We start from the raw sequence: 15,842 nt of genomic DNA, 5'->3' as shown, positions 1-15,842 counted from the left end.
GTTTGGTGAGACCCGTACTAAGGCAAAACTAGATTACTCGCCACGTTTGACCCCTTTCAGTTCACCTTCAGGGATAAAGAGCTCGACGTAAGATGCCATCACCATTGCTTTCCACTCAGCGCTGGAACACCAAGAACACAAGAACTTATAGCTCTTCATCTAATACCATTATACGACACATTTTAACTCACATTTTAATGAGGAAACTGCTTCACCTTGGTCTTCACACACAGCTCTGCTCCTGGATTATTGACTTTCTCACTGACTGTCCCCAAACTGTCAGACTCAGCCCTCACCTCTCTTCCTCCCAGTACCGACTCCCCTTAGGGCTGTGGGCAAAACCCTCTTCTGTACAGTCTGTACACTTCTGATTGCACAACCACCCTTCCAATCACATCTTTAAATTTGCAGATGACACAACTGTGGTGGTACTCTTTTCAGGGGAGGAAGAGTCCACCTACCATGCTGAGGTTTCTGTGGTGCTCTGCAAGCAACCCAACTTCAAACACAAAGAAAAGCAAATACTGTAACTTATTTTGGACCTGAGGAAATGCAGCACTGACCCATCCTCAATTTTCATCAATGATAACTATGTGGAAATAATCCTCAGTCATACATTTCTTGGGATATACAATACAGACATCCTCTCCTGGACTACAAATAATACAGCCATTCTAAAGAATGCCAGACAACGTATTATATTCCTCACAATTTTAACAAGAAACAACTTCTGTAAGAGACTGCAGGTGGGCTTTTACCATTTTGTTGTTGAAAATATTTAAACATACTGCATTACATCAAGATGTGGAGGCTGCTCTTTCATACACAAAAAAAAACACTTCTAAGAACTACAAAATAGTCATTGACTCCCCTCTTCCACCATGAGAGGACATTCCCAAACCTGTTATCACTCTAGAGCCAGAACCATCAGTTCAGACACTTTTCATCCCAGTCATCACATTTTCACTCTTGCCCTCGGGTAGGCAGTAAAGGTCATTTAGATCACACACCACTAGATTCATCATCTGTTTTTTTTTCCAAAGACATTCACTCTCGGCGACACAGTAGATCAGCTGGAAAGCGTTGGGCTCACAGTTCTGAGGTCCCGGGTTCAATCCCGGACCCGCCTGTGTGGAGTTTGCATGTTCTCCCTGTGCCTGTGTGTGTTCTCCGGGCAGTCCGGTTTCCTCCTGGATCCCAAAAACATGCAACATTAATTGGACACTCTAAATTGCTCCTAGGTGTGATTGTGAGTGCAGTTGTTTGTCTCGATGTGCTCTGCGATTGGCTAGCAACCAGTTCAGGGTGTACCCCACCTCCTGCCCGTTGATAGCTGGGATAGCACTCCCCGTGACCCTTGTGATGATAAGTGGCAAAAGAAAATGGATGGATGGACATTCACTCTCTGAATCACCAACATACATCATAGTCACCAGCACATTACACATCTCGGAAATGAATCCTTGTCTATATATATTTTTGTGTGTGCCTTTCCAATGCCTGTGTCATCTGAACACAGATGCTTGCACCTTAACCTATTTTTACTGAAGTACTTTTAAATGCTTATATGTCATATTCTGTGTGTTTGCTACGGCTGCTGATGATGTGCTTGGATCAAATGTTGTTGTGGTTTTATGGGGAGGGAGTATGTGCAATTTTGTTGTTTAGATGCGATGACCTAACAGCAATCTAGGCTCTTGTCATTGCAAAAGAATATTAGCTGGTTCAGTCCTAATTGATGGCCTATAAAAATGTCTCCTTACCAAGGTGTGAATCAAGATACATCGCATGGTGGATCAGAGGAAGTGCTGTCTCAAGACCATCCCAAACTCACTGTTGGAAAACAAAATGAGCTTATGAATGTTCCAGTGAGCATGGTTGGGCCCATAATATGTAAATGGGAAGCCAATCATACCACCATAAATTTAAATCGATCAGGTGTTCCTTGCAAGATTTGTAACAGAGGAATGTAAAGAATAATCGGAAGCGTTCTCAAAGAGCCAAGGATTATCAGTGGAGAGATTCAAAATGACCTGGAATTCGTAGGTACTGTTGCACAGTGAGAAATACACTCAGGCGCCATGGCTTGTAGCACAGGTAAAACCCTTTTAGTAGAAAAAAAAAAGCAAGTCTAAGCTCCTTTAAAATTTGCTGAACAACATTTTACCAATCCAGTTAAACATTGGGGAGAATACAGTATGGTTTTGCATTCATCCATCTATTTTTTGAGCCGCTTATCCTCACGAGGGTCAAGGGAGTGGTAGAGCCTATCCCAGCTGTCATAGAGGCAGGAGCCAGGGTACACCCTGAACTGGTTGCCAGCCAATCACAGGGGACATGGAGAAAGTTAACAGTCGCACTCACAATCATATTTTGGGGCAATTTAGTCTCCAATTACTGCATGTTTTTGGGATGTGGGAGGAAACGAGAGTACTGGCAGAAAACCCATGCAGGCACAGGGAGAACATGCAAGCTTCATGCAGGTGGGGCCAGTAATTGAACCCCAGTCCTCAGAACTGTGAGGTCAATGCTGTAACCAGTTGCTTCACCATACCGCACTAGTGTTGTCTTATGAGAGTCTAATTGAACTGCTCGGATGCCAGTTGAAGAAATGGCACTGCACATCACTCTAAACCAAGCCATTCTTGATAAAAATCTTCTGCATTGAGGCAAAACTTTATTTCTGATTTTATTTGTTCTACTTTCTTGATATATATGGATAACTTACCTTGTTACAGGACATCTGGTGAATTTCTCTTGTCAATAGTGCCTTTGGAAATATATTTCATTTGAAAAATGATCATGTTTTAAATGTTTATCTGAGCCACTGCATATATTTTTTATGATTGTGGATTATTTGTCTGTCTGGATGGGAAAATAACAGTTTTGTGTTTGTAGGCTTTGAAGATGTAATATATTTTATCCAGATTACCCACAATCCACATTTAGCAGCAATTTATGGTTTAAAAGAAATAATCACAAATCATCCATCCATCAATTTTCTGAGCCACTTATTTTACATCCTCAACTTGTTGCCAGCCAATCGCAGGGCACATGGAGACAGACAACCATTGACACTCACATTCACAACTAAGGACAATTTAGTAATTGCAACCAGTACCTTACAGTACATTTCCTTACAATTGTGAGTAGACTGGAATATATTGCAGCCATATCAGATTTTAAATTCATACATTTTCTTTTCCACTTATCCCTTTTAGGGTCACAAAGAAGCCGCAGACTATTTCACCTGACTCAGGCTGAGAGGTGTGGTGCAGAAGAGATCACAGCCAACAACAGGTATTGACAACTGTGCTATATTAGATTGATATATATCCCATTTAATGACTGTAATCAACAAAGTCATAAACATAACCTGCCCAACGTAGGTTTCCCAGCACTGGTCCTGCTGAGAACGAGTGTTCTTTTCAAACTGAGTTGTCACATTGGAGAAGGTCTCAGAGTTGCCCCTGGTTCTGTTGGTTACATCTAGCATTGTGGCAATGGTGGCTGTGGTGCTGTTGAGATGGGAGATTTCAGACACCAGGGTAGACAGGCTTGACGCACCAGGCTGTGCGATAGTGGCCAAATAAGAGTGGGTGTCAGACCAATTCGCTGGACTCACAGGAATCTGAAACAACATCCATATTCAGTCTTTATCACCCCAATTCATCATATTTTCAAATCAGTCCCATCTCCTATATTTACTTTTTAAATACATCAGAATCAACTTTATTGGCCAAGTACTGGTATGTAACAACACAAGGAATTTGTCTCTTGTTGTTCGTGTCGCCTTAGTGTGCCATACATGTTGAGTACGAAGAACAATAAACTATCAATTGACAGGGATTGACAGATAAACAGAAACCAAGTGACTGCGACAGAAAGTTTTAATACAATAATCCAATAATTTTCTTTTGTGCTCATCTTGTTAAGGGTATCAGGGAACAGGAGGCTATTCCAGCTCACTTTGGGGAAAAAAGCAGCACCCTGGAATTGTCAAGGTAGCAACTCAAGCAACCATTATCTCGTACTGTCTCCTTGCATTTAAGTCAGTGAGTTAACCACTGTACTCAACAATCAATGACCTTGATTGTAATATGTTCAAAACTAAAACAATGTGCACTTTAACGTTTGTATCTTAAATTCTGTGCTACTGGTGTTGAATGTCATTTAAAAAAAAGAGTTTATACTGTAAGTGAAGCTCTCAAAATAAGCGCTACCCTGATCATATTATAATCAGTATGAACACACATTCGTTGAATGCTGTTCAAGAGGTATATTGTGTGTTGTGCAGTATAAGGAATACGGGTAATTCTATCGTGCCAGCACAATCAGTGGACACAACATGCTCTGTTTCTACATTTTTGACTGATAGAGTATCTCAGGTTAGTGAGGTAATTAAAAAAATAGAAAAAAAAAAAGAAAATTCTACACTCTAACAGGGCCAGGATTTGAACCCCAGTCCTCAGAACTGTGAGGTCAACACTCTACAGCTGTGACACCGTGTCACCTGGCAACAGTTTAAAAATCCAAAAACTAAATAATTCAAATTAGATCATCGAAATAGGACAAAATTTCATATGGTGGCACGCTGGCTCAATCAATCCCGGCCCCACCTGTGTGGAGTTTGCATGTTCTCCTCGTGACTGGATGGGTTTTCCCCAGGCACTCCAGTTTCCTCCTACATCCCAAAAACATGCAACATTTTTTGGACACTTTAAAGTGCCACGAGGTGTGATTTTGAGTATGACTGTTGTCTATCTCCATGTGTCCTGCGATTGGGTGGCAACCAATTCAGGGTTCTGTCCTATGACAGCTGGGATAGCCTCCAGCACTCCTGCGACCCTTGTGAGATTAAGCGGCTAAGGGAATGGATGGATGGATGGATGGAAAGTTCATATGGTTCAGATACTCACTGCAGAGCTCATACTGTTGACCTTATCAAGGAGGGCAATAATGAGACTGTAGAGATTCCCAAGATATAAAACAAGTACTCTGTGAACACATAATGGTATAGTTATTGACAAGAGAAAAATAATATTGTTGCAAAATTTATCAGGAGAAATACCTGGCCAGCTGAAAACGTAGTGATGTTCTCGGATGATACATCTCTAACTGAGCTACAAGCTCAAAAGCAGATGGCGCAATCATGGTGATGAGAGAGACCACCACACTTACCTCAATAAAAGAAAAGGTTACATGTTAAATATGGTTTTGTAAGAATGGGAGATGTCTTCCACCAGTGGTGAAATAGTCAATTTGGCACTGGTCCATGGTAAAAAGAAAGATCAAAGAAAGATTTCACATCAATACACTCCCAGATATGGTCTTCTTCAAACTCACTCCTCTTTATACTCTTCATTCCTCAAGAGTCAGTTCTTGGACCCCTACTGTTTAGCCTGTATATACTCCCTTTAGGTCAATTTTTTTGTAATTTTAATTTTGACTGTCATAGCTACGCAGATGACACATATTTATATTTATATGTGTCTCCATATGACTACAGTTACAATTCAGGTGTTGTGTCACTGTCTAAAGTAGATAAATTCTGGATGAGCCAAACTTTTCTTCAACTAATCCAAAACTTAACTGAGACAATTGTTTTGGGCAATAAAAAAAAGAGAATTGTTGTTAGTAAATACTTGGACTCACTATCTTTAAAAATCAAAGACAAAGTCCGAAACCTGGGTTTTCTGATTGATTCCGACCTGACTTTCACCGTTCATATCAAATCAATCACAAAACACATTTTTACCATCTGAAAATATATCAGGGCACATAGAGACACACAGCCACACTCACAATCACACCTAGGGGCAATTTAAAGTGTCCAATCAATGTTGCATGTTTTTGGGATGTGGGAGGAAACCGGAGTGCCCGGAGTAAAGCCACGCAGGTACGGGGAAAACATGCAAACTCTACACAGGCGGGTCTGGAATTGAACCCGGGACCACGGTGCCTGCAAGTTATTTCCATTTTCAAAAAATTTTTCTTTCACTCTATGCTGTTTTAATTGCACTTTTGTCTTTATTAGTATTTCTTTCTGTTTTAAATGTTTTTTTCATTTCTTCTTAATCATGTAAAGCACAATGAGTTTCCTTATGTATGAAATGCACAATACCAGAGGTCGGCAACCTCTTTAGCGCCACCCTTGTGGATCCCTGCAGATTTTTAAAAAATGTACGAAAATGGAAAAAGATGGGGGAGAAAAATATATTTTTCGTTTTAATGTGATTTCTTTAGGTGGACAAACAGGACACACATTTTTAACATTTTCCAATGCGGTAAAAATGTGTGGAATAAATATTAAATGTCAACATTTCTGTCAACGGAAATTTACATCACAGCCTGAATGCAGAGCTGAGGTCCACAAAGAGGATCCTAGTATAGGTTTCGTCATTGTCAGGGTGTTCAAGGATGAAGTGCAGACCCATGGTGAATGCATCATCTGCAGACTTTTACTGTAGCTTAGTAGGTCAACTGCACTGGGTCCAGCTGGGGACCTGCTTTGCTCTTGAGGTGGTCCAGCATGAGGCATTCAGGGGACTTTATGACCACAGATGTCAGGGCAACAGGCCTGTGGTTAATGTTTCTTTGTTTCTTTGAGCTCAGTGTGGCAGCTGGCTGTCGCAAACAAACCGGTGGATGTGTGTTGGGCTGTGGATCGCAAAGGGAAAAAAAGAGATAGCCGAGGAGAACAGATGATTCAACAGTTTTTTGACCGAATCATTTGCTTTCATTGCCAACGTGGAAGGTTTCCCTGCATGTCTGCTTTGAATAAATTGTCAAATAACAATGAGTAATGTCAGATTTCCAGGGAAGGCATGCTACATTTTCAGCCAAGTACCCTGTTGGGAGTGAAAAAAATCACTCTACAGAAAACCCAGCTTCCCCAAACCCGCAAATGGAGCGAAATTGAAAGCCTCCCAACACCGGAGAAACTTGTTTGAAACATGGGAATGGTCTTCCTGACAGTTATAGGAACATGAAGAAATGTGCATTTGGAGTATTAGGCATCTTGGATCAACATACCTGTGTAAGAAGATATTCTAAAATTAACTACCTATTTCCATCCATTTTCTTCGCCGCTTACCCTCACGAGGGTTCCGGGGAGTGCTGGAGCCTATCCCAGCTGTCAACGGAGGAAACCCACGCAGGTAAGGGGAGAACATGCACAGTCCACACAGGCGGGTCTGGGATTGAACCCGGGACCTCAGAACTGTGAGGCCAATGCTTTACCACCTGATCCAACATGCCGCCAAAAAAAATTAACTACATTAACTCCAAATAACTGTACCACAATCACCTCAAGAGCTTGCAGTCATGTGTCAAGATTAAAGTTAACATTTTCCATGCCGGAGTGTGCAAAGCTCCCTTGTGATGTCCGAAAACAGAAGTCATATTAAATGGGTAAGAATACAATTCTGCCATAAGCACATATTTAGAAACAATGTTTATCAGGTGGCTTTTTTTGTCAGTATATATTTGGAATGACACAGAGGTTAGTATTTTCACACAGGTAGTATGTGATTTTTTACTTTATGTGCTGATAGCTTTTATCTGACTTTAACTTTAACATAGATTAGGTAGTATGTAAATTATCTATCTTACATGTTGACTTTGTATATTTAATTGCTTTTACCCGACTTTAACTTTATCATGGCCTAGTGAGCGTGTGAATTCTGTATCTTATGTGCTGACTTTGTTTATTTGCTTGTTTTGGCTATCTGCAGCCCGAAGGTGGGCACAATTCCTGTGCATCCTGTAGGCCGGTCCCAAACCTGGATTTATGCAGAGGATTGCGACAGAAGGGCATCCGGCGTAAAACTGTGCCAAACATATATGAGTGTCCATCAAACAACTTCCATGACTGATAGGTCAGATTAACAACACCTGCCCCCAGCACTGGTAATCTGCAAGGCGTAGGTAGAAATTCTGATAATTTAGGTCGAAGACAAAAACGAGGAAGAAAGCGACTAAGTCGGTAGAAGAAGAAGAGGCATGCACAGTCCCTACAACTGTGTGTAGGGACTTTGAATGTTGGGACTATGACAGGAAAACCTCAGAAGTTAGTTGACATGATGATTAGGAGAAAGGTTGATGTATTGTGCATCCAAGAGAGCAAGTGGAAAGGGAGTAAGGCTAGAAGCTTAGGAACAGGATTTAAATTATTTTACCATGGAGTAGATGGGAAGAGAAATGGAGTAGGGCTTATTATAAAGGAAGAGCTGGCTAAGAATGTTTTAGAGGTGAAAAGAGTGTCAGATTGAGTGATGAGGCTGAAATTTGAAATTGAGGATATTGTGTATAATGTGATTAGTGGCTTTGTCCCACAAGTAGGATGTGACCTTTAGGTGAAAGAGAAATTTTGGAAGGAACTAGACGAAGTAGTCCTGAGCATCCCAGAGAGAGAGAGAGAGAGAGTTGTGATTGGTGCAGATTTCAATGAACATGTAGGCGAAGGAAACAGGGCCAATGAAGAAGTGAAGGGTAAGTACGGCATTCAGCAAAGAAACTTTGAGGGTCAGGTGGTGGTGGACTTCACAAAAATTATGGAATTGGCAGAGGTGAAGACTCATTTCCAGAAGAGACAAGAATTTAGAGTGACTTACAAGAACGTAGGTAGGAGAACGCAAGTTGATTATATTTTGTGCAGACGATGTAATCTGAAGGAGGTTACTGATTGTAAGGTAGTGGTGGGAGAGAGTGTAGCTCGACACCATTGGATGGTGGTGTGTAGGGTGACTCTGGTGGCGGGTAGGAAAATTAAAAAGACAAAGGTAGAGAAGAGAATCAGGTGGTGGAAATTGAGGAAGGAAGAATGTTATGTGGCCTTTTGAAAAGAGATGAGACAGGCTCTAGATGGAAAGGAAGAGCTCCCGGAAGACTGGAGTACTACTGCCAAGGTACTCAGAGAGAGTGAGATGCAACATAGGGAAAAGGTAGAGGTGGCGAAGGCTAAACAAGAGGCATATGACGACATTTACACCAGCTTGGACATGAAAGGAGAAAAGGATCTCTACAAGTTTGCCAGACAGAGGGATAGAGATGGGAAGGATGTGCAGCAGGTAAGGGTGATTAAGGATAGAGATGGAAATGTGTTGACTGGTGCCAGTTGTGTGCTAAGTTGATGCAAAGAGTAGTTTGAGAAGTTATTGAATGAAGAGAATGGGAGAGAAGGTAGAGTAGAAGAGGCAAGCGTGAACGACCAGGAAGTGGCAATGATTAGTAAGGGGGAAGTTAGAAAGGCACTACAAAGGATGAAAAATGGAACGACAGTTGGTCCTGATGACATACCAGTGGATGTATGGAAGCAATTTGGAGAGGTGGCTGTGGAGGTTTTGACCAACTTATTCAATAGAAAACTAGTGGGAGAGAAGATGGCAGAAGAATGGAGGAAAAGTGTGCTAGTCCCGATTTTTAAGAACAAAGGCAATGTTCAGCGCTGTGGAAACTATAGAGAAATAAAGATGATGAGCCACATAATGGAGTTATGGGAAAGAGTAGTGGAGGCTAGACTCTGGACAGAAGTAAGTATCTGCGAGCAATACTATGGTTTCATGCCTAGAAAGAGTACCACAGATGCAATATTTGCCTCGAGGATGCTCGTGGAAAAGTACAAAGAAGTTCAGAAAGAGCTACATTGTGTCTTTGTAGAGCAAGAGAAAGCTTATGACAGCGTACCAAAAGAGGAACTGTGGTACTGCATGCGCAAGTCTGGTGTGGTGGAGAAATATATTAGAATAGTTCAGGACATGTATGAGGGCAGCAGAACAGCGGTGAGGTGTGCCGTTGGTGTGTCACAAGAATTTAAGGTGGAGGTGGGACTGCATCAGGGATCTGCGCTGAGCCCTTTCCTGTTTGCGGTAGTAATGGATAGGCTGACAGACGAGGTTAGACTGGAATTACCTTGGACTACGATGCTCACAGATGATATTGTGATCTCCAGTGAAAGCAGGGAGCAGGCGGAGGAACAATTAGAAAGATGGAGGCATGCACTGGAAAGGAGAGGAATGAAGATTAGCCGAAGTAAAACAGAATAATGTGCATGAATGTGAGGGGCGGAGGAGGAGGAGTGAAGCTTCAGGGAGAAGAGATAGCGAGGGTGGATGACTTCAAATACTTGGGGTCAATAATACAGAGCAATGGAGAGTGAAGAAGAAGTGAAGAAACGAGTCCAAGCGAGGTGGAACTGTTGGCGGAAGGTGTCTGGTGTTCTGTGCAACAGAAGAGTCCCCGCTAGCATGAAGGGCAAAGTTTATAAAACAGTGGTGAGGCCGGCCATGATGTATGGATTAAAGATGGTGTCACTGAAGAAACAACAGGAAGCAGAACTGGAGGTAGCAGAAATGAAGATGCAGAGGTTCTCACTTGGAGTGAACAGGTTGGATGGGATTAGAAAAGAGGTCATTAGAGGGACAGCCAAAGTTGCTTGTTTTGGAGACAACGTTAGAGAGAGCAGCCTTAGATGGTTTGGACATGTTCAGAGGCGAGAGAGTGAGTATATTGATAGAACGGTGCTGAGAATGGATCTGCCGGCAAAAGAGCGAGAAGAAGACCAAAAAAAGGTTGATGGATGTTGTGAGGGAGGACATGAGGACAGTGGATGTTAAAGAAGAAGATGCACAAGATAGACTTAGATGGAAAAAGATGACACGCTGTGGCGACCCCTAACAGGACAAGCGGAAAGGAAAAGAAGAAGAAGCATTTCCTGGTGTCAAGTGTCCATGTGGACTCATCAAAAAGCACTCTTTTTATATTTATTAATGCAGAATGCATTTTATTACCACAGTTAGGTCTGAAATTACTGGCAGCATGTTTCATTTTGTGCTTTTTTTTTAATTCTCAAAGTAAATATGACATAAAAAAAAGTTATTCATTATATTTCTACAATTTCATCAATGCAACGAAACATAATGCATGAATAATGGAAGTTAAACTTAAAAAAACATTGTACAGCAGAATTGTCACATGGTGCGCCATTCTCTTCAGGAAGCGCTGCAGGAAAAATAAACTTTGAATCGTGAATGTTCATTGTCATTTTGATATTTGGGCTAATGTAGACATTTACAGCATTGGTTGCTTTAATCATAAGGCTTTTTTTTGCCGCTCCATACAGATTTGATTTTGTATTTTTGGTCCAATTCGGCTTTTTCAACATTCTGGGTAGCCAACCCTTGCACTGTACAAATATATTTTCTTTGTTTTGCATTGCTTCAGCTATCAGATGCCTGGAAGAACTCTTTTTGAATATTGACGAAGAGATAAGTTAATGTTGCGTCATAATGTTTGTTCTTTCCCATAAAGATGGAAGCAAAGTTCACAAGGGACAAGATTCAAAACTGAGTTTATTTGCAGTCAACCACAAGTCACAATTTTCAAATGTTTTAAGAAAATGTAGTTTTTTTCTGAGAAAATAATCGAATCAGCTTTCATGGTCTTGACTACAAACACCCACTATATTACAAGACTCACATGGAATTGGTCTGTGGTAGCTGCCACTTGAGTTTGACAACAAACAGCCACTCACAAAATATTAATTGAGGATATACAGTGAAGAAAATACATTCAGTATTTGAACACCCTGCTATATTGTTCTCACACTTAGTGTCATGATCCTGCCGCTCCAGCCCGGGCTGTGCGGGTGCCCGCGCGGTTGCGCTGATTGGGAGGTGCACACCTGCACCTCATGCGGACTGATTAGCCTGTCTATTTATATGTCCCCGATGACGACTGGTCCGGGGCAGTTCGTTGAGCTTCATGTCCCGTTCGAGTACTCCTGTCTCCCTGATCGACAACCTGTGTGTACCGACCTTCGCCTGTTCTCCGACCAACCCGGTAAGCCTGACTCCTTTGACACTTCTGCCTGCTTTGATCGTTTGATGTAAAGAGTAGTTTGGAAGGAACTAGACGAAGTAGTCCTGCCTGCCCGCTCACCTGCTCTCTTCGCCCGACGTCCCAACTACCGCTGCTGCACCTGACTGCCTGCTTGATCCCCGACCTCGGAATAATAAACGTTTCTCCCTGAACTACCTTGCATCGTCTGAGTCTTGCATTTATGTCCTACTCCCGTTCCGATGGGGCGTGGCACTTAGAAATCATTGGAGGGGTCTGAAATTTTCATCGTAGATGCATGTCCATTGTGAGAGAGATCATCTAAAAAGAAAAATCCAGAAATCACAATGTATGATTTTTTTTTCATGATTTATTTGTGTGATACAGCTGCAAAAAAAGTATTTGAACACTTGAGAAAACCAATGTTAATATTTGGTACAGTAGCCTTTGTTCGTAATGACAGAGGTCAAACGTTTCTTGTAGTTGTTCACCAGGTTTGCACACACTGCAGGAGGGATTTTGGCCCACTCCTCCGGACAGATCTTCTCTAGATCAGACAGGTTTTTGGGCTGTCGCTGAGAAACATGGAGTTTCAGCTCCCTCCAAAGTTTTTCTATTGGGTTTAGGTCTTGAGACGGGCTAGGCCACGCCAGAACCTTGACATGCTTCTTTCGGAGCCACTCCTTGGTTTTCCTGGCTGTGTGCTTAGGGTGATTGTCATGTTGAAAGATCCAGCCACGACCCATCTTCAATGCTCCGACTGAGGGAAAGAGGTTGTTCCCCAAAATCTCACAATACATGGCTGCGGTCATCCTCTCCTTAATACAGTGCAGTTGTCCTGTCCCATGTGCAGAAAAACACCCCAAAAGTATGATGCTACCACCGCAATGCTTCACAGTAGGGATGGTGTTCGTGGGATGGAACTCATCATTCGTCTTCCTCCAAACATGGTTGGTGGAATTATGAATTCTTTTTTCTCATCTGACCTCAAAACCTTCTCCCATGACTCCTCTGTATCATCCAAATGGTCATTGGCAATCTTAAAACGGGCCTTGACATGTGCTGGTTTAAGCAGGGGAATCTTCGTGCCATCCATGATTTCAAACCATGATGTTTTAGTGTATTACCAACAGTGACCATGGAAACAGTGGTCCCAGCTCTTTTCAGATCATTGACAAAGTCCTGTCGTGCAGTCCTGGGTTGATTCTTCACCTTGCTCGGGATCATTGAGACCCCTTGAGGTGATATCTTGCTTGGGGCTCCACTATGATTGAGTTTGACCGTCATGTTTAGCTTCTTCCATTTTCTAATGATTGCTCCAACTGTGGACATTTTTTTCACCAAGCTGCTTGGCATTTTCTCCCTCACCCTTTCCAGTCATGTGGAATTGTACAATTTTGTCCCTGGTGTCTTTGGACAGCTCTTTGGTCTTGGCCACGTTACAAGTTTGAGTCTTACTGATTGTATGGGGTTGACAGGTGTCTTTGTGGAGCTAACGACCTCACACAGGTGCATCTGATTCAGGATAATACATGGAGTGGAGCTGGACTTTTAAAGGTGGACTAACAGGTCTTTGAGGGTCAGAATTCTAGCTGATAAGTGTTCAAATACTTATTTGCAGCGGTATCCACAAATAAATCCTTAAAAAAATCATACATTGTGATTTCTCGATTTTCTTTTTAGATAATCTCTCTCACCGTGGACATGCATCTCCGATGAAAATTTCAGACCCTTCATGATTTCTAAGTGGGAGCACTTGCAATATAGCAGGGTGTTCAATACTTATTTTCTTCACTGTACAAACACAAGTAAGAGTAAGTTTCTTTCGGCTTGTCCTGCTTAGGGTCGCCACTGCATAACATCTCAGATGAACGCTCATATTTGTTTGGCACAGTTTTCAGATGCCCTTCCTGACACAACCCCTGTTGGGGAGTCGAGGCCCCAGTGACATATGAACTCACGTCCCCTGGTTTACCTAACCAATGCTCTAACCACTGAGGTAATGGGCCTCATATACAAACAAGTATGGAGAGTTATTGAGCAAAGAAAAGTGTACTACTCGCGTGATGATGTGGACATGTAGGAAAATGTGCAAACAATGCAGAGTCCTCTGGCATCCATCCAGACATCCATCCATTTTCTTCCATCTTGAGTCGTGGGGGGAGCAGCTTTAGCAGGGATGCCCAGACTTCCTTCTCTCCAGCTACTTCATCCAGCTTTTCAGGAGGGGATCCCGAGGTGTTCCAAGGCCAGATGAGAGGCACAGCCTCTCCAGGATATCCTGGGTCACCCCAGGGTCTCCTCCTGGTGGGAGGTGGCCATAACACAACACCAGGCAGGCATGACAGGAAGCCTGCCAATTAAATGCTCAAGCCACCTCATCTGGCTCCTCTCAATGACCAGTGACTTTACTCTCAGCCCCATCCAGATGACCAAGATTTTCACCCTATCTCAATGAGAGCCCAGACACCCTGTTGGGAAAACTCGTTTTGGCTGCTTAATCTTGTTTTTTCGGTCATAACCTACAGTTCATGATCATAGATAATGGTGGGAATCCAGATCTATCGGTAAATTGAGAGCTTCACTTTCTGTCTTAGCTCCTTCTTCACAACAACAGACTGATGCAAAGTTCACATCACTGCATTTCCTCACTCACAGATGAACAAGGCTCCAAGACTCTTTAACTCCTCCACTTGGGGCAAGATTTCATCCCCAACCTGAAGGGGGCAAGCCACCCTTTCCAGACTGAGGACTATAATCTCAGATTTGGAGGTGGTGATTTTCAACGTATGGTGTGGGCTTGACTCAAATATTGAAAATAGCCTTCACCCTATCTGTCAGACCGAACATGGGATTTAGGTTAGTAAAGTGAGTTTTGTGATCGGCTTTTCCCCGATGGGCCGGGGAAGGGTGTGGAAGATTGAATGTACAGCCTCATCTCACTTCATTCCTCCAGTTGGTTGAGTGACGCTGATAAATGCATCTGCACCTCGTGTCGTCTTATCTCTTGTTCCTCCGATTGTTTGGGAACAATTGCATCATTTTGTCCTTCAGCCAGTTTTCCTTTCAGGCTGCTGAATGATGTACACAATATACAAATGTTGGCAACCAACTACCTCAACTCACGTTTATCTAGACAGAAACTGACGATAGCTGGGACAGGCTCCAGCAATCCTGTGACCCCTTGTGAGGATAAGCAGCTCTGAAATGGATGGATGTCTGCCTTGTAAAGATGTCTGCACTCCCAAAATAACTGGAAATTTTCAATGAAATTCACAGATAGTGCAGTACACACGACTTTGAGCCACTTAATTGCCTGAGCCTACTAAAATGTTCATCTCCAATTCAGACTGATGGTAGAAGTCCACTTATGAAAACCTCAGCATCCAAACATTGCACTTTTGTTGATCAATGAAATATCACTTCAGTACCTCTGATTGTCGATTGACAACATTCATGGGAAAGATTTCATCGCTGTGTGTCGATGAGTGACCGCCAGGATTTTGTTAGAAATGTCAGAAACTAAGTCAATTGTAAAACACAATACTTTGGTGTTCTTCTGAATATAAAATCTTTCACAATCTTAAGTGGTCCATCACTAACTATTAACATTTGAGGTGTCTTTTATTTTTTTTTTTTGTATGATTTTGTTTCACCTGGAGGGCGAATGAGCATTCTTGGCTACAATCTGGCAAAAGTGGCTGAAATCTATTTGTTTTGCATTGATTCGCATCCTTTCTTACTTCCACTTCGCTGTAGCGACTATCCACAGCGGCTCACTCTGAGCTGAAAAAAGGCTCAACATAGGGCAGTCAGATTCCTCTGTGTGTGTTTCTTTCGGCTTGTCCCTTTCGGGGTCGCCACAGCGTGTCATCTCAGATGAACGCATATATATGTTTGGCACAATTTTTACGCCGGATGCCCTTCCTGCCGCAACCCTTCTCAGGGAGTGGAGGCCCCAGTGGGATACAAACCCACAACCTCTGGTTTACCAAACCAGTGCT

At 42.5% G+C, this 15,842-nt stretch overlaps 1 protein-coding gene and 1 long non-coding RNA gene across 5 annotated transcripts in view; one reads left to right on the top strand and one right to left on the bottom strand.

The window, feature by feature from the left end:
* The window catches only part of LOC133498571 (uncharacterized), a 40,144-nt gene extending 36,153 nt beyond the window's left edge, over positions 1-3,991 (top strand). The window contains exons 2-3 of the long non-coding RNA XR_009794348.1: positions 3,222-3,300; positions 3,937-3,991. This is a non-coding gene — a long non-coding RNA (uncharacterized LOC133498571). The remainder of the gene's footprint in view (positions 1-3,221; positions 3,301-3,936) is intronic.
* LOC133498566 (transmembrane channel-like protein 3) overlaps positions 1-15,842 on the bottom strand; it is a 94,476-nt gene that overhangs the window by 53,053 nt on the left and 25,581 nt on the right. For 3 of the 4 annotated variants that reach the window (XM_061815571.1, XM_061815572.1, XM_061815574.1), the window contains exons 9-11: positions 5,072-5,181; positions 4,920-4,998; positions 3,377-3,631 (exon numbers count right to left, since the gene is read on the bottom strand). In XM_061815571.1, the coding sequence (XP_061671555.1) occupies positions 3,377-3,631; positions 4,920-4,998; positions 5,072-5,181 (444 nt within the window). The remainder of the gene's footprint in view (positions 1-3,376; positions 3,632-4,919; positions 4,999-5,071; positions 5,182-15,842) is intronic. The other variant, XM_061815573.1, reaches the window with a different exon arrangement.

This window comes from Syngnathoides biaculeatus, chromosome 3 (genome assembly GCF_019802595.1).
Source record: "Syngnathoides biaculeatus isolate LvHL_M chromosome 3, ASM1980259v1, whole genome shotgun sequence".
Classification (NCBI taxonomy): domain Eukaryota; kingdom Metazoa; phylum Chordata; class Actinopteri; order Syngnathiformes; family Syngnathidae; genus Syngnathoides; species Syngnathoides biaculeatus.
The sequence above is the reverse complement of the archived record's forward strand: the minus strand, read 5'-3'. Positions and strand labels throughout refer to the sequence as shown.